The sequence below is a fragment of the Eleutherodactylus coqui genome, chromosome 10 (assembly GCF_035609145.1).
Source record: "Eleutherodactylus coqui strain aEleCoq1 chromosome 10, aEleCoq1.hap1, whole genome shotgun sequence".
NCBI classification, from domain to species: Eukaryota; Metazoa; Chordata; class Amphibia; order Anura; family Eleutherodactylidae; genus Eleutherodactylus; species Eleutherodactylus coqui.
The window spans coordinates 118804831-118827319 of record NC_089846.1 but is presented as its reverse complement, the minus strand read 5'-3'; the positions used below and the strand labels follow the sequence as shown (position 1 = coordinate 118827319).

The following is a 22489-nucleotide window of genomic DNA, read 5'->3' as shown; positions in this document are numbered from 1 at the left end:
CCTCCGTGAGTCTGAGCCCGGCCATCTCGCCCTCCAGTGATATATCGGGGCTTATATGATTCAGGACTTCTCTGTTTGTTCCTCTCGCTGTCCAGGGTATACGCAGCAGCTTTCGCCAGCACCACAGCACAAACGCATCAATCCTCCTATCAGCTTCCCTTGCAGTCCGACTTTCACATGCATATATGGCTCTGTGGGAAACGGTGGTTTGCACTATCCTGCTTTTAGTTATCCTGCGTTTAGTTATCCTCCGTTTAGTTGCTATACCGATATCTCTACTTTTCCAGATTTTGTACGTGTTTAGCATTGTGTTTCGCCCCAATGCTATCCTACGTTTTATCTCTGGCATAGATTCTCCAGCCTGGTCAATTTCTGAACCAAAGAAGATAAAGCCTCACACGCATTCTATGACCTTATTGTCGATTTTGATTTGAATTTGGCCATTTTTTGCATTTGTCATAATTTTAGGCCTCATGTCCACAGGGAAAATCTGGCCCGCTACGGATTCTCCATGGAGGATCCGTAGCGGGTCCCTCCTGCCCCGCGGACATGAGGCATTAAAATAAGAATAAACTCACCTCTCCGCACGGTGCGGATCTTCTCTTCTTCGTGGCCGGATCTTCTTTCTTCGGCCCAGCGGATGTGCTTGGCATGCCGGCTGCGTGCCGCGAGCATATGTCGGGCCGAAGAAAGAAGATCCTGCCGCGAAGGAAGGAAGATCTGCATCGCCCGGAGCAGGTGAGTTTAATTTAGGCACGGGTCTCCTGCGGATCTGGACGGCTTCCATAGGCTTCAATAGAAACCTGTGGGAGCCGTCCCCGCGGGAGACCTGCACGAAAATGGAGCATATCCATTTTTTTTTTATGCTCCAGAAATTTTTTAATTCCCTTTTATTGACCATCCGCGGGTATTTATCTACCCGCGGGTGGTCAATGCATCCCTGTAGGGTGCGGATCTACGTGCGGGTGATCCGCTGCGGATTTTAATTCTTCTTTTCCCCATGGACATGAGGCCTTAGTCTTCTTTATATTCAGGTAGAGGCCCATGTTTTCACTTTGTTTCAATCTCCCATATCAGCTGATTCAGAGCTGCAAGCAGAGTTGTGTCATCTACATAACGGAGATTGTTGATGTTTCTGCCACCTATTGTCACCCCGATTTCCAATTCGTCTAGGTCCATTTGCCGCATGATCACTTCCGCATATAGGTTAAACAAGAAGGGTGAGAGGATGCAGCCCTGTCAGATGCCTTTGCCGATCCCAAACCATCTGTGTCCCCATACAGTGTTCTCATATGTATATATATATATATATATATATATATATATATATATATATATATATATCCTGATGTCCACATCATAGTCTGGTTCCTGCGTCGCCTGCCCCTACCGCAACGTGTCTAAAGGTCGGATACAGATAGGAGCCCATTATCAGCATTTACTGTGAGATATAAACTTATGATAATTGCAGTCAGATTATTCGGCTCATGTGCCAAGAGCTTAAAAAAAAAAATCACAAATTCACTTATTTTCTCCCCCCGTATAAACTCTCTGCTACTTGTCCGGCCTTTCTACAGTCCACACACTACTGCATCCAGCCGAGTATCACCTCCGCTGACAGCCCGGAGGAGGAGGGGGCGCTCCACAGCTCCGCGCTATAAATAACTCCGGCGTCGCCTCTCACACTTCTTTTTTATTACCCTACAACTCCAAAAAACTACATCTCCCATCAGCCACCGCGCAGCGAGTAGGCGCCTCGTCCAATCCTAAGTGCCGTTTCCACCAACGCCCCGCCCCCGGCTCGGGTCACGTGACGGTGGCTTGGGCTGTGCTCCTGTGGAGAGGTGAGCGGTGGTTTTAGAACTTCCTGTCAGGCTGAGCGGCCCTGGAGGCGGATCTGACCCGCACAGGTAGGGACGGCAGTCCGGGCTGCGGCCGCGCGTATCACCCCGGGGGCCGCCTGGTAGGACTGGACACAGTGTGGCGCACTGCTTGTCCCCGGCCGGGCCCCTGGGCAGGGCGGCAGGACTGTCCGGCTGTGTGCGCTAGAGGTGCGGGGTTATTTATGGTCCGTCCCGGCTCCCGTCCTTCTCTACATGGAGCCTGTGGAGTGCGGCTTCTCCTGGGAGGAGGGGCCCTGTAGTGGTAGGAGGGCTCTGTAGCCCCTGCCTGCTCCTCACAGCCCTGGGGGGCTTCTGTGGGCTGAGGGGACACCTGGTGATGTGTTACAGCCTGCAGTCTGCCAGAGCCTGCGGACGTAGAGGTTCCCTGCCGCCGCACAGCTACTTGGGGGCCGCCGCACAGCTCCTTGGGGGCCGCCGCACAGATCCTTGGGGGCCGCTCACCGAAATTCTCGTTTTACCGCGCCAATGATGTCATCGTTCAGCCCGTTGTATACAGCAGAGGCAGCGTCGCCGAGAAGTCATTGATACCCACCGTATACGTGAGCAGGACTGAGGAGCGCCGCGTAAACCGCACGAACCAACGCCGATTTTTATGCGTAAAATGAACCAAAAGCAAAAACTTGTCATCCGATCTCCGGCTGCATTTACACGGATTATCGGTCATTTCCGCTCGTCTTATTATTTTTTTTGACCGCTGATCATTCCGTGTAAGAGTGCGCTTCCGTGCGCCATTCTCAGATCCTATCGGGGGGATTAGAAGTAAAAGCTATTGGTATACAACATACGGCTGTCGGGCCGGCGCAGGATCTCTGGCGGCCTGTGACATGGCGACAGCTGACCCCCACTATCTGTCCCCCAGCTGAGCCGCCAGTCACATGACTGTCATTAAATGCTGGGAAGGATCATTAGGGAGCAGCGGCGCCAGGACATGGCGGACGGATCTGAGCTGCTTTACAGGGCAAGTAAGCAGACTGCAAAAAAAGAAAAATTATAATATATATACAGTATATAGAATAGATCACTGTTTAGAGTAACAAAATACAATCAGCGCCCCCAAGAGATTTGACTGCTTCAGTTTTGCTCCTACGTGCCGCCGAGTTGTGCCAGCCCGGGCAAAAAAATAGAAGCCCTCCTCTAGTCTGTCCCTGGCGATCCGGCGTTGGCGCTCCCGCAGTCCGTCTGTTGACAAGATACGAGGGATGACACCAGTATTATGGCGTGTGACACCCCCCCCCCCCCCCCCGAGGCCACTGATTGGCTGCAGAGATCACATGCTTACTGTTTGTAAACAAAGACTGGTGGCAGCTGCAGCGTTGGGTTGCCGGGGGTAACCGGACGCAAGTACGTTTTTTTTAATACATTTGGTGTTCCCTTAAGTTCGTATATGCGCTCCCCGTGTGTGAGCCGCGGCTGGGAGGCTCGGGCGCAGCGCTCATCGACAGCACACAGACATGTCATTCACGTGTCCAACTCCTTGTTCGTGATACGGGCAGGAATAGAACACGCTATGAAATTTTTCCCATGCGATGTGTCAGTCTGCAGAGTCTCCTGGGCCGTATGCTACCTGTGAATTAACACGGACATCACGCGGCCCCGAACACGCTAGTACGCCGGGCTCAGGCTGTAGTCAAACCCGTGATCTTCACGGCTGAAGGGTGGACAAAACTTTATAAACACCTCTGACACCATGGAGATGTATGACTCATTGCCCACCTGGGGTCTCCACCAGCGATCCGGCCCCGCAACCCCTGCGGTTTACCCAGTCTTTGTTTACAAGCGGGTACCATGTGACCACTTCAGCCAATCAGAAGCCTCTGCAGTCATGTGCTGTACTCCTGGCATCACCACTCAGATGATGGATGCCGTAAGGCTCATCCGCTCTCCCGTGTGTGGGCACGGACCTGGGACTATCCGTAGGCTCGCTCCTAGATGCCATACAATGCTTCTAGTGGAGAATGCCTTTGTAAAATGGCGTGAGGGCGGCCCGTAGAAGTCCGTGAATTCCTGCAGGACGTGTTTATATACTCGCCGCTCAGAACTGAATTAGTTTCATCCCGCTGATCTTCAGCCCTACACAGTAGGTGGATATTAACCCCATGAGGACACGGCCCTTTTTTTGTGTTTTCCTCCCCACTTTCAAGAAATCCTAACTTATTCATCCATCGTCGTGGCTGAGGGTTGTTGTTGTTTGTGGGATGAGTTGTAATTTTCACTGATACTATTTAATATACCGTATAATGTACAGAAAAACCTAAAAACATGGAATGAAATGGGTAGAAAAAAAAACGCGATTCTGCCATCTTTGGGGGGGGGGGGGTCTTGTTTTTATGTCACACTGCAGCAAAAATGACAACTTTATTCTATAGGTTCGTACGGTTACAAAACTTAGACAGTTTCTTGGTGTGCTACTTGTACAAAATAAAAAATCAGATTTGAGAAACATTTCTGCCCTCATTTTCTGACAGCCATAATAATCAACATATTGTGAGGGTCCGTAATACACTATTACCATACACTCATCAGAGATGGCCTTTATTCTGTAATTTTTTTATTTTTTGTAACTTTTTTTTTTTTTTTACATGTTCCATATGACAACATAATTCACATTGAAATTAAAGGAAAGAAAAAAAGCCACTGAGCCGGGGGCATCCATAGTAGCAGCATCCAAGTTACAGGGGAAAACATCCTTTAGTGACAGCAGTCACTGGCAGAGCTGCAGCCCTGTTGATCCGGCGGTCATGTGATGGCTGCGTCGAATCATGAAAGAAACACTTCAGCTTTCTCTGTGCACTACAGAACGTTAGAAACTGCCTCCCCCTTCTCCTCCGGGGCCTCGGTTGTGTCGGACAGCCGGAGACCCAACCTGCTCCTGCTTGATTGCTGGAGAAGGAGCTGCAATCCCGCGCCATGCTTTTGCTATTGGCCTGGTATAAAGTCCAGGCACCCCCCCCCCCCCCCCCCCAAGCACGATATCACGCTCTCCGCGTGCAGTTAGCTAAAGGGTGCGTTTCCACAGGCCAGCGCAGCTTCTGCCCTACAGACTCAGATATTGCACCTGCATAAAAATCCTGGCTTTGCAAGGAAAACCCCATTGCATTTGCATCCCAGCATTGGGGATTTTCACACGTATGAAAATCACATGTTCTAAAAGGAAAAATAGTAAATTCGCACTCACCTGCACATCGCGTGTGTTGGTTTTTTTTTTCCCCCTTTAAGGTGCATAGGGAATAATGGGCAATATTGCCCCAAAATAGGACATCCCACATTTATTTCTCTCGTAGCATCGAAAACAAAAATACCTTGCCTGTCGGGCACTAACGAATACACCGTAAATCCCTCTCTACCTCCGAGAGTCTCTCCCTGCCAGATGTTACCAGCCATACCCACACAGAGCAGCTTTCTGTGCTCCCCGGTAGAGCCGCTCACTCATCTGCTGGCTGCCTTAAATATCCACCCACTGCATGAACGTATTAATTACCTGGCAGGTGGGACTCTCTACTACCCCCATAGGAGGGAAAACCAGGGGCAAGATGATTAGAAATGCAGCCTCCCCGGCCGTGGTTGGCTCTTGCCTCCACCTAGTTCCACTTCAGAATGTTTCCATTGCATGGAATGGCAATATGGCCGTATGCATGGCATTATCTAGCTGATTGTATGGGCCTGTTAGCTGGTGGTGTTGCCGAAATCCTCAGTCCAACCAAGGCCACTCTCACCCAGGAACTTGGAAAAACGCTGCGATTTCAGCACAGTTGTTAACGCAGCTAAGCAAGCTGATGATGCCAGAACTGAAAAACGCAGAAACCATGTTCTACCGCGTCTTCAGCAGCGCTAAAAACACACCCCATTCATTTCACTGGGCAAAGCATCGCGGCTTAAACCACAGAATCACATGAAAATAGAACAGACAGCGCCCGACAAATGCTGCGTTTCACCGCTGGTCTGAGAAGTCCCATTGAAGTCAATGGTTGTGACTGACTGCGTTAAGGCCTCATGTCCACGGGGAAAATCAGATCCGCTGCGGATATGTAACGCGGATTTCTGCTGCGGACGCAGTGCGGATGAGCTTAAATTCCCTTTTTTTTTTCATGCGGGAGATCAATTGAGCTATGAGCACTATAAGGCCTCATGTCCACGGGCAAAAGAAGAATTGAAATCCGCAGCGGATTTTAACCCTTCTCCTGCCCGCGGATCCGCATCCCATAGGGATGCATTGACCACCCGCGGGTAGATAAATACCCGCGGATGGTCAATAAAAGGGATTTTAAAAAAAGGAGCATGAAAAAATCTGGACCATGCTCCATTGTCGTGCGGGTCTCCCGCGGGGATGGCTCCCGCAGGCTTCTATGGAAGCCGTCCGGATCCACGCGAGACCAAAATCGGAATTTACTCACCTGCTCCGGATCTTCCCTCCGCCGCGGCTTCATCTTCTCTCCGTCGCGGCCGAATCTTTTTTCTTCAGGCCGGCGCATGCGCGGGGCACACAACCGACGTGCCCTGCGCATCTGCCGGGCCGAAGAAAGAAGATCCGGCCGCGACGGAGAGAAGATGAAGCCGCGGCGAAGGGAAGATCCGGAGTGGGCGAGAGGTGAGTTAATTCTTATTTTTATGCCTCATGTTCGCGGGGCAGGAGGGACCCGCTGCGGATTCTACATGGAGAATCCGTAGCGGGCCTGATTTTCCCCGTTGACATGAGGCCTAAGCTCCCGCACGCGTGATCCGCACTTAAATGGAGCATGTCGCACTTTTTTTCACGTGCATGAAATTTTTAAATCACTTTAAAATACCATCCACGGCTATTTATCTACCCGCGGGTGGTCAATGCATTCCAATGGGAAATTTTAGGTGAGGTTCACGCACCCGGGTGATCCGCTGTGGATTTTAAATGTTTTCCCCGTGGACATGAGGCCTTAGTGCTGCGCTACAAACAGCGTTAAACACTGAAAAAAAATACCTGTGAGAGCCGCCTGAGGCTTTATTCCCACGAGCGTATATCTGCCGCAGTTTTCACCGCCGGCCGATATACGCTACGTTGGAAGAGATAAAATTGGTGAACGGGCGCACAAATCAAACGTTTGTGCGCCCGTTCGGACGGCATGGGTCCCGTCGCATATACGCCGAGACTACCATGCCGTTGCCCCTTTCCTCTCCCTCCCCATCACAGGCTCACCTCAGTTCTCCTCCCTGCTGGCTCTTAGCAATGGGAGGGGCAGGGGCAGGGGCAGAGCTAAGGGGCGACAAGAGCTTAACTCCGCCCACATCTCGCCTCTTGTCCGCAGCCAGCAATGGGAGGAGATGGGATTGCATTTAGCTCTGCCCATGCCCCGCCCCTCCCATTGCAAAGAACCAGCAGAGAGGAGAGCAGAGGGAGGGAGTTTAGCAGCCCCGCCTCTAGCTTGGATACAAGATGTGATATGGGTGGGCATGGAGGCTCTAGTACCCTGTTGTACCGCCTCAAGCTTAGATACAAGATGTTATATAGATGGGCAGGGAGGCTCTAGTACCCTGTTGTACTGCCTCTAGCTTGGATACAAGATGTGATACAGGCAGGCATCCAGAGGCTCTAGTACCCTGTTGTACCACCTCTAGCTCGGATACATGATGTGATACAGGTGGGCATGGAGGCTCTAGTACCCTGTTGTACCACCTCTAGCTTGGATACAAGATGTGATACAGGGGGCATGGAGGCTCTAGTACCCTGTTGTACCGCCTCTAGCTTGAATACAAGATGTGATACGGGTGGGCACGGAGGCTCTAGTACACTGTTGTACCGCCTATAGCTTGGATACAAGATGTGATACAGGGGGCAAGGAAGCTCTAGTACCCTGTTGTACCGCCTTAAGCTTGGATACAAGATGTGATACGGGTGGGCATGGAGGCTCTAGTACACTGATGTACCGCCTCTAGCTTGGATACAAGATGTGATACAGGCAGGCATCCAGAGGCTCTAGTACCCTGTTGTACCGTCTCTAGCTTAGATAAAAGATGTGATACAGGCAGGCATCCAGAGGCTCTAGTACCCTGTTGTACCACCTCTAGCTTGGATACAAGATGTGATACAGGGGGCATGGAGGCTCTAGTACCCTGTTGTACCGCCTCTAGCTTGAATACAAGATGTGATACGGGTGGGCACGGAGGCTCTAGTACACTGTTGTACCGCCTATAGCTTGGATACAAGATGTGATACAGGGGGCAAGGAGGCTCTAGTACCCTGTTGTACCACCTCTAGCTTGGATACAAGATGTGATACGGGTGGGCATGGAGGCTCTAGTATCCTGTTGCACCGCCTTTGGCTTGGATACAAGATGTGATGCAGGTGGGAATGAAGGCTCTAGTACCCGGTTGTACCGCCTCAAGCTTGGATACAAGATGTGATGGATGGGGGTCCTGGGTGGCGGACTCCTCAATCTGAGGATAGCTCATCAATATTCAAGTCCTGGAAAACGCCTTTAAAAACCGCCTGCAGTTCTATCTCTGTGTTCACACTGCAGCGGATGGTCTGAAGACACCCTTGTAGTTTTTGGCTTGTGGCGGTGGACCTATAGAAGGCCGTCGGAGGCGGTTTCTGCTGGTTCACAGTTTCTATAACCAGTCTTTCTGCATTTTGGGAAACTACAAGCACAATTCTCACTTTCTATCTATTGTGTTTGGCTTCTTGGCCGCCGCTCTCTGTCGCTCCCCTTGAGAACAATAAAGCTTTTAAGAGTTGACAGATGTCAAAGTTTGGAGAGACAGGATTGTTCTGCGCTGCTCGGCCGGCGTGCCCCGTCCACCCATAAAATAATACATGTGAAGACCGAGCTTATTTTTGTTACAGTTTCATGTTCTAAACCATAATGGATATCTTCCAATTACGTCTTGGAAATTGGGCGTCTGTCATAGATGGAGGTGCGCTTACCAAGGTTGTAGAATGAATCGGTGCTCGGGCATTGGACAACTCTTCGTGCCGTTTGATCTTGGCGTTTTGGACTCGTAGCGGAGGTATGAAGGACTTGTAAGGGGCTGTTAATAAACAGTCTGCCATTTACTTGGCTGTAATGTACAATGATGTGGTTGGCAGTGAGTTATATAGGGAACACTGTAAACTGCAGAAGGTGCTCGGGGCGTGCAGAGAAGGTAGGGATCGCTGGTAACCTTGATGTAATGGGCTGGGATCTGTATATGAGGACAGCAGAGAACACAAAGATATTAGCCCACATTTACTAAAGTCAGTGTGCCAGTTTTTGTGGGCATATCTAAGGGCGGTTGTAACTTCTGCCAAACTTATTGGGTGGGTGGGTCAGATTCCACATGCAGGAGCCCGCAGCAGAAATCCACCCTACCAGCGACCACACATACCTGTCCAGGCCGTCTTTTTTTCTGCATTGCGGGAGTGCCAGCGCACATTCAAAGTATAGTTTTTATTTTAAACTCCTGCTTTCCCACAGATCGGACGTCTTCCATTGCCTTCAATGGAAGCAATCCACGTGGGAACCGCACTGAAATGGAGCATGCTGCGGACCAAAAGATACGCCAAACAAATCTGCATGCTTTAATTCAGGTCCGGACGACCGTGCTTCCTTATGGGTGGCTTGAATTGCGGATGTCCCACGTGGATTCTGCAAAAGAAATGCACCTGTGGACCCAGAGTTAGCCTAAGTATTGTACTATCATAGCAAAGATAATTGGACACCTGCGCAAGAATCCATAATAGTATTCATTTCCATATGTTAATACGTAGTGCGGCTCCTTTTGGCCCTAATGATATCAGATTCTCTCCATGGCATACTTTCTACTAACATCTGATACACTTCAGCTGGTATTTCCCTCCATTCATCCTGCAAACATCTGGTGAGTTCTCTCAAAGAAGTTGGATGATGTTCATATTTTCGGATCCTTTGTGCGGCTCCTCGTCCGCTCTCACATTGGCGTTCTGCCTCGTTGCGCCGCTCCTCGTCCGCTCTCACATTGGCGTTCTGCCTCTTTGCGCCGCTCCTCGTCCGCTCTCACATTGGCGTTTTGCCTCTTTGCGACGCTCCTCGTCCGCTCTCACATTGGCATTCTACCTCTTTGCGACGCTCCTCGTCCACTCTCACATTGGCGTTCTGCCTCTTTGCGACGCTCCTTGTCCGCTCTCACATTGGCATTCTACCTCTTTGCGACGCTCCTAGTCCGCTCTCACATTGGCGTTCTGCCTCTTTGCGACGCTCCTTGTCCGCTCTCACATTGGCGTTCTGCCTTTTTGCGGCGCTCCTTGTCCGCTCTCACATTGGCGTTCTGCCTCTTTGCGACGCTCCTTGTCCGCTCTCACATTGGCGTTCTGCCTCTTTGCGACGCTCCTCGTCCGCTCTCACATTGGCGTTCTGCCTCTTTGCGACGCTCCTCGTCCGCTCTCACATTGGCGTTCTGCCTCTTTGCGACGCTCCTCGTCCGCTCTCACATTGGCGTTCTGCCTCGTTGCGACGCTCCTCGTCCGCTCTCACATTGGCGTTCTGCCTCGTTGCGACGCTCCTCGTCCGCTCTCACATTGGCGTTCTGCCTCGTTGCGACGCTCCTCGTCCGCTCTCACATTGGCGTTCTGCCTCGTTGCGACGCTCCTAGTCCGCTCTCACATTGGCGTTCTGCCTCGTTGCAACGCTCCTAGTCCGCTCTCACATTGGCGTTCTGCCTCGTTGCGATGCTCCTCGTCCGCTCTCACATTGGCGTTCTGCCTCGTTGCGACGCTCCTCGTCCGCTCTCACATTGGCGTTCTGCCTCGTTGCGACGCTCCTCGTCCGCTCTCACATTGGCGTTCTGCCTCGTTGCGACGCTCCTCGTCCGCTCTCACATTGGCGTTCTGCCTCGTTGCGACGCTCCTAGTCCGCCCTCACATTGGCGTTCTGCCTCGTTGCGACGCTCCTAGTCCGCTCTCACATTGGCGTTCTGCCTCTTTGCGACGCTCCTAGTCCGCTCTCACATTGGCGTTCTGCCTCTTTGCGACGCTCCTAGTCCGCTCTCACATTGGCGTTCTGCCTCTTTGCGACGCTCCTAGTCCGCTCTCACATTTCGTTCTGCCTCTCTGCGACGCTCCTAGTCCGCTCTCACATTTCGTTCTGCCTCTTTGCGACGCTCCTCGTCCGCTCTCACATTGGCGTTCTGCCTCTTTGCGACGCTCCTCGTCCGCTCTCACATTGGCGTTCTGCCTCTTTGCGACGCTCCTCGTCCGCTCTCACATTGGCGTTCTGCCTCTTTGCGACGCTCCTCGTCCGCTCTCACATTGGCGTTCTGCCTCTTTGCGACGCTCCTCGTCCGCTCTCACATTGGCGTTCTGCCTCTTTGCGACGCTCCTCGTCCGCTCTCACATTGGCGTTTTGCCTCTTTGCGACGCTCCTCGTCCGCTCTCACATTGGCGTTCTGCCTCTTTGCGACGCTTCTCGTCCGCTCTCACATTGGCGTTCTGCCTCTTTGCGACGCTCCTCGTCCGCTCTCACATTGGCGTTCTGCCTCTTTGCGACGCTCCTCGTCCGCTCTCACATTGGCGTTCTGCCTCTTTGCGACGCTCCTCGTCCGCTCTCACATTGGCGTTCTGCCTCTTTGCGACGCTCCTCTTCGGCTCTCACATTGGCGTTCTGCCTCCTTGTGCGCCGCTCCTCGTCCGCTCTCACATTGGTGTTCTGCCTTTTTGCGACGCTCCTCGTCCGCTCTCACATTGGCGCTCTGCCTCCTTGTGCGCCGCTCCTCGTCCGCTCTCACATTGGCTCTCTGCCTCCTTGTGCGCCGCTTCTCGTCCGCTCTCACATTGGCGCTCTGCCTCCTTGTGCGCCGCTCCTCGTCCGCTCTCACATTGGTGTTCTGCCTTTTTGCGACGCTCCTCGTCCGCTCTCACATTGGCGCTCTGCCTCCTTGTGCGACGCTCCTCGTCCGCTCTCACATTGGCGCTCTGCCTCCTTGTGCGCCGCTTCTCGTCCGCTCTCACATTGGCGCTCTGCCTCCTTGTGCGCCGCTCCTCGTCCGCTCTCACATTGGCGCTCTGCCTCTTTGCGCCGCTTCTCGTCCGCTCTCACATTGGCGTTCTGCCTCTTTGCGCCGCTTCTCGTCCGCTCTCACATTGGCGCTCTGCCTCTTTGCGCCGCTTCTCGTCCGCTCTCACATTGGCGCTCTGCCTCTTTGCGCCGCTTCTCGTCCGCTCTCACATTGGCGCTCTGCCTCTTTGCGCCGCTTCTCGTCCGCTCTCACATTGGCGTTCTGCCTCCTCTGCGGACATGGAGAATACAGGCTACATTGCTTTAAAAGGGAATAAATAAAATGATCTCCTCTTTCCGGCTCCTTGCACCTTTGTGCTATTGATTCTTTGATTCACGGAGATGACAGTTGTGTGTAATGGTTGCTCAGCAACTGGACTATATTTTATTCCCACAATTCGGGACTCTTCTCACCTGAGTGAATCCGTTCACTACATCTTCTAAACTCTCCCGGTGCAACGCGGCAGCACAAATGTGTTTTTGTTAGTTTCCAAATGGAGCGCAGGGGTTTTGTGTAAATGTATCGTATAATGAAAAGTTCTGCAACTTGCTAACATACTTGTTACAGATTCATTTGGCCAGAAAAGTGGTAAATGAAGTTTAAGGTGGGATGGAAAAATGCATCTCATGGTTAGCTACTAAACGGAGGAATATTGGGTGAAACCGGCATGGAAAAAAGACTTGGCGGTAGTAGCAAACTGAATTCTAGCAACCAATGCCAAGCAGCTGTTGCCAAGGCACATAATATAAAGGAACGCATAGATGGGTATGCATTACAAATCAATAGTTAGACTGAATGTTGTGTACAGCTAGTGTCTTGGAAAGACCTGGCAGAGTTCACTAAAACTCAAAGGCAAGTAATCAAAATAATAAAGTGCGCAGAAAGCGATGATTACAGGGGGATTCGGAGACTTATTTATTTTTTCTATTAATGACTGATGGGTCATCAATAGATGAGCAGCAGGGACCCTTCGCCCAGATCCCAACCGATCAGATGATTCCTGAAACAGCAGTCAGTGCAGGAAGCAGAATGCGCTGACTGAGAGCTGCGCCTGCAGTACTAGCCCCGGCCACTGTGCTATGGTCGTCGCTCTCTGCTTCCTTTGCTGACCAAAGTGACAGTGACCCCGGGAAATAACTGATCGGTGGGGATTCGAGCAGCGGGTTCCCGCTGATCATGTCAGTCAGAGAAAAAAATTCCCAGAATACCCCTTTCCATGTGTTTCTTAACGTTTTACCTCCACCAGCGTTGGGACACCTGTGCTTTTATAGTCTATGGGCAGTGAGGAACTGGTTAATGTTGCCGAGTGCTCGAGCCTTTAGATTGAGAACCTACCTCGTTTTTTGTTTTTTTTTTGAGTAATGGAAAACCATTTTTAAGGTACACTATCCTACAAAAATTAATTGGACACTTGGGGAAGAATTAAAACATGTATCTACATATGTTAATACTTAGTGCAGTGATTCCCAACTGGGGCGTCGTGAGAACCCGCCAGGGGTGCCACCACTCCCAGGCTGGGAATCACTCGGCTATGGCAGTGCCCAAAGGAATACTCCGTGGTCAGGGTGGAAGCACTGCTCCAACCCTTGTGTAGTGACCGGCGCCTGTAATTGCAGGCGCAGCTCTCATTGAAATGAATGGAACCCCCAACCAGCAAATACAAGCACAGCTCCCGTTGATTTCAGTGAGGGCTGTGCCTGCAATTATGAGTGCAGGCCACTACACGTGGGTTAGAGTAGCGCTTCCGCTCCAACCAAGGAAACCTTTCATTAGGCGCTGCCTGGAAAACATCTTTAACCCCGTCCCCCTTTTTTTTCCACTTCCATTTCCCCCTTCCCTTATTTAAAAATCGTAATCTTTTATTTATCCATCGACGTTGCTGCATGAAGGCTTGTCTTTTGCAGGACGAGTTGTATTTTTCAATGGTGCTATTTAACCCCTTCCCTCCCCATGACGTAAGGGTACGTCATGGGAGTAGGGTACTTCCCGCAAAATGACGTACCCTTACGTCATAGGGATAGCGCAAGATCACATATGATCTGGCGCTATCCCGCAGCGGGAGCCGGCTGTCAGTCACAGCCAGCGGAGATGCGCCCCCTGCTGTTAACCCCTTCCCTGCCGCAATCTATGTAGATCGTTGCATGGAAAGGGTTCACAGAGGGAGCCCGCTCCCTCTGTGAAGTTGCCAGGATCTTGCGATATAATCGCAAAGAGCCGTGCCTGTTGCCATGGCAACAGGGCGCCAGACACTGGCGTCTTGTGTTGCCAGTGCCTGAGATCGCTGTATAAGCGATAAGGCATGGCAGGGCAAGTCTCTGAAGTGGAAGTCTCTGTACCGATCTCCCATGTAGTGGCCGACGCTTGTAACTACAGGCACGGCTCCCATTGATTTCAATGAGAGCCGTGCCTGCAGTTCCAAGCGCCGACCACTACATGGGAGGTCTGTATGGAGGCTTCTGCTCGGAGCTCTGTGGTGTTGCGGCGCTGACAGCATGCGCCCGCTCAGATGATCGGTCGGGGTCCGGAGTGGCGGACCCCGCCGATTTACTATTGATGACCTATCCTGATGATAGTGTTTCACTGGAAAATCCCTTTAACTGTTGGCACAACACACTGTGGTAAAAGGCATTCCCCAGGCTCCCCCACACCCAGGTACCTCCATCTGATGTGAAGATGAAGCACTGTGATTCGTCACTCCATAGAACGTTCTTCTACTCCTCAACAGCCCAATGACGACACTCCTTCCACTCTTGTAGACAGGCTCATGCATTGCACTTCTTGATGGACGGCTGGTGTGTAGAGGCATAACCCATATATCCAATAGCGTGCGCTGCCCATCACAAACTATAGCTGCCACGTACAATGGTCTGCATGCCATGTAGCATGGATTAGGACTTGATCTATTCTTCTGATGGGGGGGGGGGGGGGGGTCAAACTACTTTTGGTAGGATAGCATATTGTTCACAAGTATTGATCTTTGTCACTCGAGGATCAGTGTGACGCTAAACCTAAGCCGTCTGCAGGAATGGCGCTAGTTCTGGAAATCTGAGCCTTTTTTCTCTGATCTGGTACAACCCTTTAGCTAAATGGTGGTCTTGTTTCTCCAGACCTCCGCTCGTGCTCGCAGCCTCCTGCTAATGTCTTTTATCCTGGCCGTTTTCTGACTAATTATCTTCAATTCTGGAAATCCGGTGATCTTTGTTGCGCAGCGCTTGGCCGGGGTATTCCGGGGCATAGAAATGTGAGGCTTGTCGCGCAGCACATGCCTATAGTCTTCTGTTTGCCGGTTACTTAGTAGAGGGAACACAAATTGAATTGGCGTGATCCAGCAGCCCCGGCCTGTTGTGTGCGCCGCTCTCCTTGTTGCTCGTGTGCGCCGCTCTCCTTGTTGCTCGTGTGCGCCGCTCTCCTTGTTGCTCGTGTGCGCCGCTCTCCTTGTTGCTCGCGTGCGCCGCTCTCCTTGTTGCTCGCGTGCGCCGCTCTCCTTGTTGCTCGCGTGCGCCGCTCTCCTTGTTGCTCGCGTGCGCCGCTCTCCTTGTTGCTCGCGTGCGCCGCTCTCCTTGTTGCTCGCGTGGGCCGCTCTCCTTGTTGCTCGCGTGCGCCGCTCTCCTTGTTGCTCGCGTGCGCCGCTCTCCTTGTTGCTCGCGTGCGCCGCTCTCCTTGTTGCTCGCGTGCGCCGCTCTCCTTGTTGCTCGCGTGCGCCGCTCTCCTTGTTGCTCGCGTGCGCCGCTCTCCTTGTTGCTCGCGTGGGCCGCTCTCCTTGTTGCTCGCGTGGGCCGCTCTCCTTGTTGCTCGCGTGCGCCCGTTCTGCTCCAGCGCCTCGCTCTTATCAATTTGCCATGGGGAATCTTTGAATCTTAAGTTTCTTTTCCCTAGTCTGCAAGAGTCTTGAAATCGAATTATATCTATTTGTACTCTGTCTAGAATGATAAACTGTCCCATAATTGGCCCGCAGCAGTTTATTTTAGGTTCTTTCCTCCATTCTACAGCTAATATTAGTATTTGACATCGTTGTGACAGAATGATTCTGTGGAGGGTGATTGAGACCCGAGATCTTGCCCAATCTTGTTCTGCACTGGAGAAAAAAAAAATCGGTCTTCCCTCCGGCCCCCTCGCCTGCACATTATATTGTCCTCCTTCTAGTCTTCACTTCATTGAATGGATCTATTTTCCTTAATGTTCAACCACTTGATTGGGTAAATACTGAATAATGCTACTATAGTTGATACTCCATCATGGCAAGTTATTCGCAGGCTAACGGGGCAGGAAGGGGCAGACCAATGCGCCAGTGTTCGCCAGTCTGTGTACATTAATGAAGTACAAGTCGGGGGTACATGCGATGTGTTGTAGAACTTTTTTTAAATTTTTTTATTTGGGGGGTGGGGGGTTGGAGAGATGGAACTCCCACTAACCCCTGAAATTCCGCCATTGTTTTGGCCGTAAAAGTGACATAACTTTCTGGATCGACACGATTACTGCAACCAGTTTGTGTCGATTTGTTTTCCTTTTTTACTGTTTTTGCACAATAAAACCACATTTCTAAAGAAAAACTGAATCTACATCACCGCATTCTAAGATCCATTGTTATTTTTCTGGCAAGGGAGCTATGCAAGGGCGTTACGGTGTGGGGATGTCTTACGTGGCGCGGTCTCGGTCAGTTGTTTATAGTGACAAGAACCATGACCACGGAGGTGGACCCTGACATTCTAGATAATATTGAGCTGCCGACAATGTGGTAATACTCTGGGAATGGTCGGCCATACTTCCAACAAGACAGCAAGCCTTGTCACAAATCCAATGCCGTTTGAAGATATGGATGTTCCATGATCGGACCGGCTGCACAGAGTACCAACCTGAACCCTACAGAACATCTTTGGGAAAAACTGGGATGTCGAGTCTGGAAATATGAACAGCATCCATCATCTTAGAGAGAACTCGCCAGACATTTGCTGGACGGATAGAGGGAAATATCAGCTGAAGTGTATCAGATGTTAGTAGAGAGTATATCATTAGGGACAAAGGAGCCGCACTAGTTAATAACACATGTAAATAAATGCTACAAGTTAAATTGCCTTGTTTTTGTTTTTTTTTGCCTTCTTTTGGACCAAAAAGGGGAGGGGGTTGAAACATACAATGTTAATTTTGGTGGGATTGTGTATGCTCTACTCAATGTACCAGTTTCCGACTGGGAATCTCTTTTTGTGTCAGGCCACTCCCACAAGGGCATATTGTTGCGCATGACACGCAATGCCAAACGACCATTAATTTCTATTGGGCCACTCACACCGGCTTTTTTTCTTCATACGTGTATTGCGCGCAAAACAAAAAGCAGCATGCACGATCTTGCCGTGTATTACATGCGCGTACACTCCAAGATTGTGCATGCGGATTAGCAGCAAGTACGCAATGTTGTTGCGCACTTGCTGCGTGCCGGGGTGCGAGACTCTTGCCCCCGGGGCACCTCTCCTCTCAAGTCATGTAAGCCCGGCCTTAACCCTTTCCAATCCGCTGTCTGAAGACATTATAATTTAAAGCTGTACAGCTCTGATGTTGGAAGACGTCCGTCAGGGTTCTCTTACTGTATATGGCCAGCCTCTCTGCTGTCAGCCTATCCAACGTGTCACCTCATGCAGTACTGACTCTAGCCAGCATATGGCGCTGTTGTATAACGGCTAAAAAAGAGTAAGCCCCCTAGGAAAACCAGGATACAAATTGGATTGGAAAGGGTTAATCCTAAACTGCCTTGATCTGATTTATATTCAAGAATGATCGGGTTTATGCTGACCAATAGGGAGAGGAAGAAGCTGCATGTGACTATTATGAATTAAAATGGCTTGCCCAGTCCTAAACCAATAATACATGTGTCTTGTCAGTGCAGACATTTATGTCAACATGAAGTGCTTAACCGTACGTCCCGGTGCTGAACGGTCACTCGTCACCAAGCACTTGATGGGGTCATCAATGAAGAGCCTTCTGTATGGAGAGGTGCTGCCGTCTTCCACATGTATTGGCGCAGCTCACGCTGTCGGCATTTGGGTTCTGTGCATGACGGCGTCTGAGTGAAATAATAACCAGCCTTCGCCGCCGCGGTGTTAATAGCGTGACGAGCGGATACCGTGCTCTAGTCTGTGATACTGACACATATATACAGCTCCATTCACACCAGCCTTGTGTACTAGAAGAGGTGTTATACAGCTGTTAGCGCCATCCCTCCACCCACAAGTAATACCTGGCTGTCGGCGGCATGCAGCTGCCTCCCGTATAATGCTTTCTCAGCTGTTTCTCTTCTTCCTTCCGCAGGTTCCTCATCATGGCCTCGTCCTCCGTAACAAGGTTCAATTCAAACTCCTTGGAAAATTCTTCAATAAGAAGGGTAAGTCTGCTGTTAATGCAAATCGGGACAACTTTCTTGTACGTTTTTGGGCCATTGGACATTTCTGGTCGCGGTGCTTACAGTAGAATATCAAGGTGTTGACATAGAACGTCTTTAAAACTTCCGTACGGATGACATCCTTGTAGGATCCAACTTGTCTTCAAAATTTAACCCCTGTCTTACCAAGCATCCTGCAATACATTTACAATACCTTCCAGGCAGCATTAATGCATAATATAATGTATCAGTGTTACCTGGTGTGCCCTGTAAATCGGCAGTCCTGTGTCTAAGGCCAGCGTCACACGGGCATGAGCGTATTTTACACGTGCATTTGCGTAATGGGCGTTGCTTATTTGCAAGCGCATGCTTTACTGTTCTACTTGTGAGCATTTGCACGTGCACAAAAAACACACCGCCACGCTCCCATTCATTGAAATGGGCAATTAGTGTAATTAGTTCAATATGTGGTCTTTCCTTGCACAAATGCGCAGGAAATTAGAGCGTGATGCGTATTTTAGTGCGCGAACAAAATGCACGTTCAAAATACGCTTATGTGAAGGAACCCATTGAAATCAAGGCGTTCTATTCACTGCGTATTGCACGCGCAGATTTTTTCAACTGAACGATTAGCGAACGAGCCGGTGATGATTTATATGCCTGCATAGAATGAGCGTTGAGCGAAAAGTGAACGATTATCGTTTATCATTCGGTTGTTGGCTCACGTTTAGCCTGTGCGATTATCGTTTACTTCCGCTTGTTTGAATGATGTTTTTGAACTATAATGGTTACGTCTAAAAGCACTTTCAAGTTATGGCGCTTTCGGCAGGCGATGGGTTCCCTTTAAGACGCGCTGTACACAGGGCCTGACTGATGTTTTTAGAGGAACTCATCTGGCTTTCGCTTGCACTCTATTATTCCTGTATCTACCTGTAACCTGTGATCCGTGGGGATTGGTGGTGTTCTTGGCCTCATTAACATTAGTTGGATTGGTAAATTGAAAACGTCTCCTGTGTGACCTTTTTTTCATTTCCTCAATGCATCCGTGAAAACAAATGAAACAACTTTTTAAAATATGCAACTGGATTTTGCAACTTTGATGCGGATTGTGTCTCCATGGTTACAGACTACAAACAAACCGTTTGTAGTCAGATCCTACAAGACATTTTCCCTCCCAACTGATTGAACTACATAGTTAGTGCTATGGTTTTGATTTTTTTTTTTTTCCTCAGACTTTAGCAATTACTGTGCTGGGTACATAAATGTGAAAAACACAGGAAATTTTACCATTTAGTGACCGTTGTACTGATACATTAAAGGGGTTGTTCCACTGTCCCACTAAAACTATTACCTACCCACAGTATAGATCCACATGATACATAAGTGTCTGATCACTTGGTTCCCCACTAGAGATGAGCGAACGTACTCGTTTAGCGCGATTTCGCAATCGAGCACCGCTTTTTTCGAGTAACTGACTACTCGGGCGAAAAGATTCGGGGCGCGCCGGGGGCGGTGTGGTGGAGCGGGGGGTAGCAGTGGGGAACAGGGGGGAGCTCTCTTTCTCTCCCCTCCCCTCCCCCCCCACTCACCCCGGCGCCCCCCGAATCTTTTCGCCCGAGTAGTCAGTTACTGAAAAAAGCGGTGCTCGATTGCGAAATCTCCCTAAACGAGTATGTTCGCTCATCTCTATTCCCCACTGATCACAAAAATTGGGGTCTCATGTGTTCCATGAATGAATGGAGGGGTGGTTTCACATGCACAGTGCTGCTCCTTTTTTTTTTTTCTAAGGGTCTGCCAGAGATAGCTGGATCAAAGCAATGAATGGAGCGGTAGTCCGCCTGTATTACCACCGCTCCATTCACTTGTGCGACACTCAAAACTCCTCATTCTCATGATCATTAGGGGTCCCAGCAGCTAGACCATCTCTAACCAGATCCTTCATAGACAATGTATTTGAGCTTCTTTTACTACGGCCCTAGTGATCTTGGTACCGCTAGCTGTTACTATTGAGACCCCTTTTTTTTTTTTTCCCCAAAACATATTTATAATGCATTCGTTCCAAAACCTTGATATCCCCTAAAAATGACTTTTTATTCTTGCAGCCTCCCAGAGATGGCACCAACCAAGAGAACAACAGTGAAGTCCCCCTCCTACCTGGAGAAAGCCTTGTAACAGGTGAAGACCTACATCCTCCTGGTGGTCAGCCCTTGCTCCTCCACATAATCATCTCAAAAAATTAGTTACCCCCCTTGACTACCATGTATCTCACCCTGGCAGCCTAGTAGTGTATGAATATCTGCTACTAGCAACTCAATATGGTGACCGTAACGACTGGTATTATAACGTTTGGCTCATGTCTATGTTGCTTAGCAAAGGCTCAAACACATTAAAATCACTACTTGCAGACATGGTTAAGAGATTACCCAATGCATAGTTGCAATGGTCATCTCCAAAGTTCCCCTCTAAGATGGCAATTAAGTTATACCTTAGAATGATTTCTATATGTGCATTGTTTAGAGGTTTGACTCGGAACACAATGGGACAGATTTATAAAGCCCAGTGCAGCCACACCGTGATTTTGTGGTTCATAGCCACTAATCAGCGTAGCCATCCCTCGAGTTCCCCATATATCAAGAGATTTGTTTGGCACTCCAAAAAATAAGTACAGTATATAAATTAAAAGTGGCAGTCTATCCATGCAGCTTTTTGCATTGTAGTACATGGGAGCTGTAAAATGCTAGGTAGCTATTACAATACCCAATAATCTACAATAAAGTAAGCCACATGGATGTATGGTTTACTCTTCTGTGGAGTAGTGACTGTAGAGAGGAAGGAAGACCCCATTGTCACAATAGATGGAAGTAGCCAATGTGGAACCCCCACTTATTAGACATTTATAGCATATACTTTTGATATTCCATAAATCTCTTGGTTGTCATCAGGGGACCAACAGCAGCAGATCCCACTGCTGCCACCAACTGGTCACAAACCAGGCTTTCTTAGCACATGACATGAGTGTGACCGTGAGGGGTTAATCCACATCTACACTCTCAATCCTGCACTCATTGGAAGATGGAGCATAAATCACCCACCCCAGAAACGCACGCTGCCACCACTGACCTGCTTTATTCTAAGGCGAATGAGATGCCTAGATTCCAGTAACCTCCCGGTGCACGTGGGCACTCGCTGAGACTTTGCAAAGTGAATGTTTTAGTCAGGGATTGCAAGTTCTATAGAGCAGCCAGGGCTCGACTTGTTAACGTTTTAAGCTTTAATATAAAAGATACTATGTTTAAGCCAAACGATTATAAACAAGCAAAACAGTTGGAGAATGAAAGAATACTAGGCTTTTTGTTAATTAGATGGACTATGTTTCAGGCGTGAGAAGATCTGATGAAGTATCAGTACAGGCCTGCAAAGTTAGATTGTCAGAATCCAGAGGAGCGCAATGGTCTTTGGCTGACTATAGGGTCCCCCTTACCCCTCCTCCTAGATCATGTGACAGGGGCAGGCTGATTACATGCAGGATTACAGTTTTGAAGACCTATTTATTTAGGTGATGTCTTCCTGTAGGAAGCTTCTAGGGGGAAATTATGACCGTCCTTTTCCATAGCACATTTTCTCCTTGTCTATCAGTATCAAACATGGTGGAGAAATATTAATAACCTGGAGCTGATATTAAGTTGTAGACTTTCTGGAGCCTCCCATTCCCAGCGCTCAGGACAGATAGTGGCTCAATTACCCTGGCACAACCATATGACTGGAGTTACCATGAAAATGAATCACAGCGGGAAAATGTAAATTATATCTCTGTTGTGCTATAAAGACGTCCGTTCAGACATGCTGTGGTCGGAGATGCTAAGTGCCCCCTCAGCCCTCCTTGTATACGCTACTGACACATTCTTCACAAGTCCATGTCCATACTCCTTATGTGCATGGATGCTGCTATGTGTATACCTGAAATGACCGCCTGCTGCAAAAAAGACCTGTTCTTGGCGCAAGTGTCGACTTTTTGCAGTTTTACGCCAGGCCCTGTCATCGTGGGCCCTAGCTCTATGTGGCGTGGGCATGAATGTTCCAACAGTCATATTTACTATCATTTATGGCTTGTCTGGTGCACAGAGGATGTACCACTTAATACATTTTTTTGCGCAAGCGCATAATTTACTTACTGGCATATTAAACACTGCTCTAAGTAAATATGTCCCATTGTTCTGGTCAGTTTGGTCCAACTGAA

The 22489-nt window shown here is 49.7% G+C and overlaps 1 protein-coding gene across 2 annotated transcripts in view; it reads left to right on the top strand.

The window, feature by feature from the left end:
• The first annotated feature begins 1811 nt into the window (after positions 1–1811).
• MTM1 (myotubularin 1) overlaps positions 1812–22489 on the top strand; it is a 71548-nt gene continuing 50870 nt past the window's right edge. Inside the window, exons 1-3 of one of the 2 annotated variants that reach the window (XM_066581784.1) lie at positions 1812–1910; positions 18183–18255; positions 20355–20427. In XM_066581784.1, coding sequence (XP_066437881.1) covers positions 18193–18255; positions 20355–20427 — 136 coding nt within the window. In that variant the 5' untranslated portion in view covers positions 1812–1910; positions 18183–18192. The remainder of the gene's footprint in view (positions 1911–18182; positions 18256–20354; positions 20428–22489) is intronic. The other variant, XM_066581785.1, reaches the window with a different exon arrangement.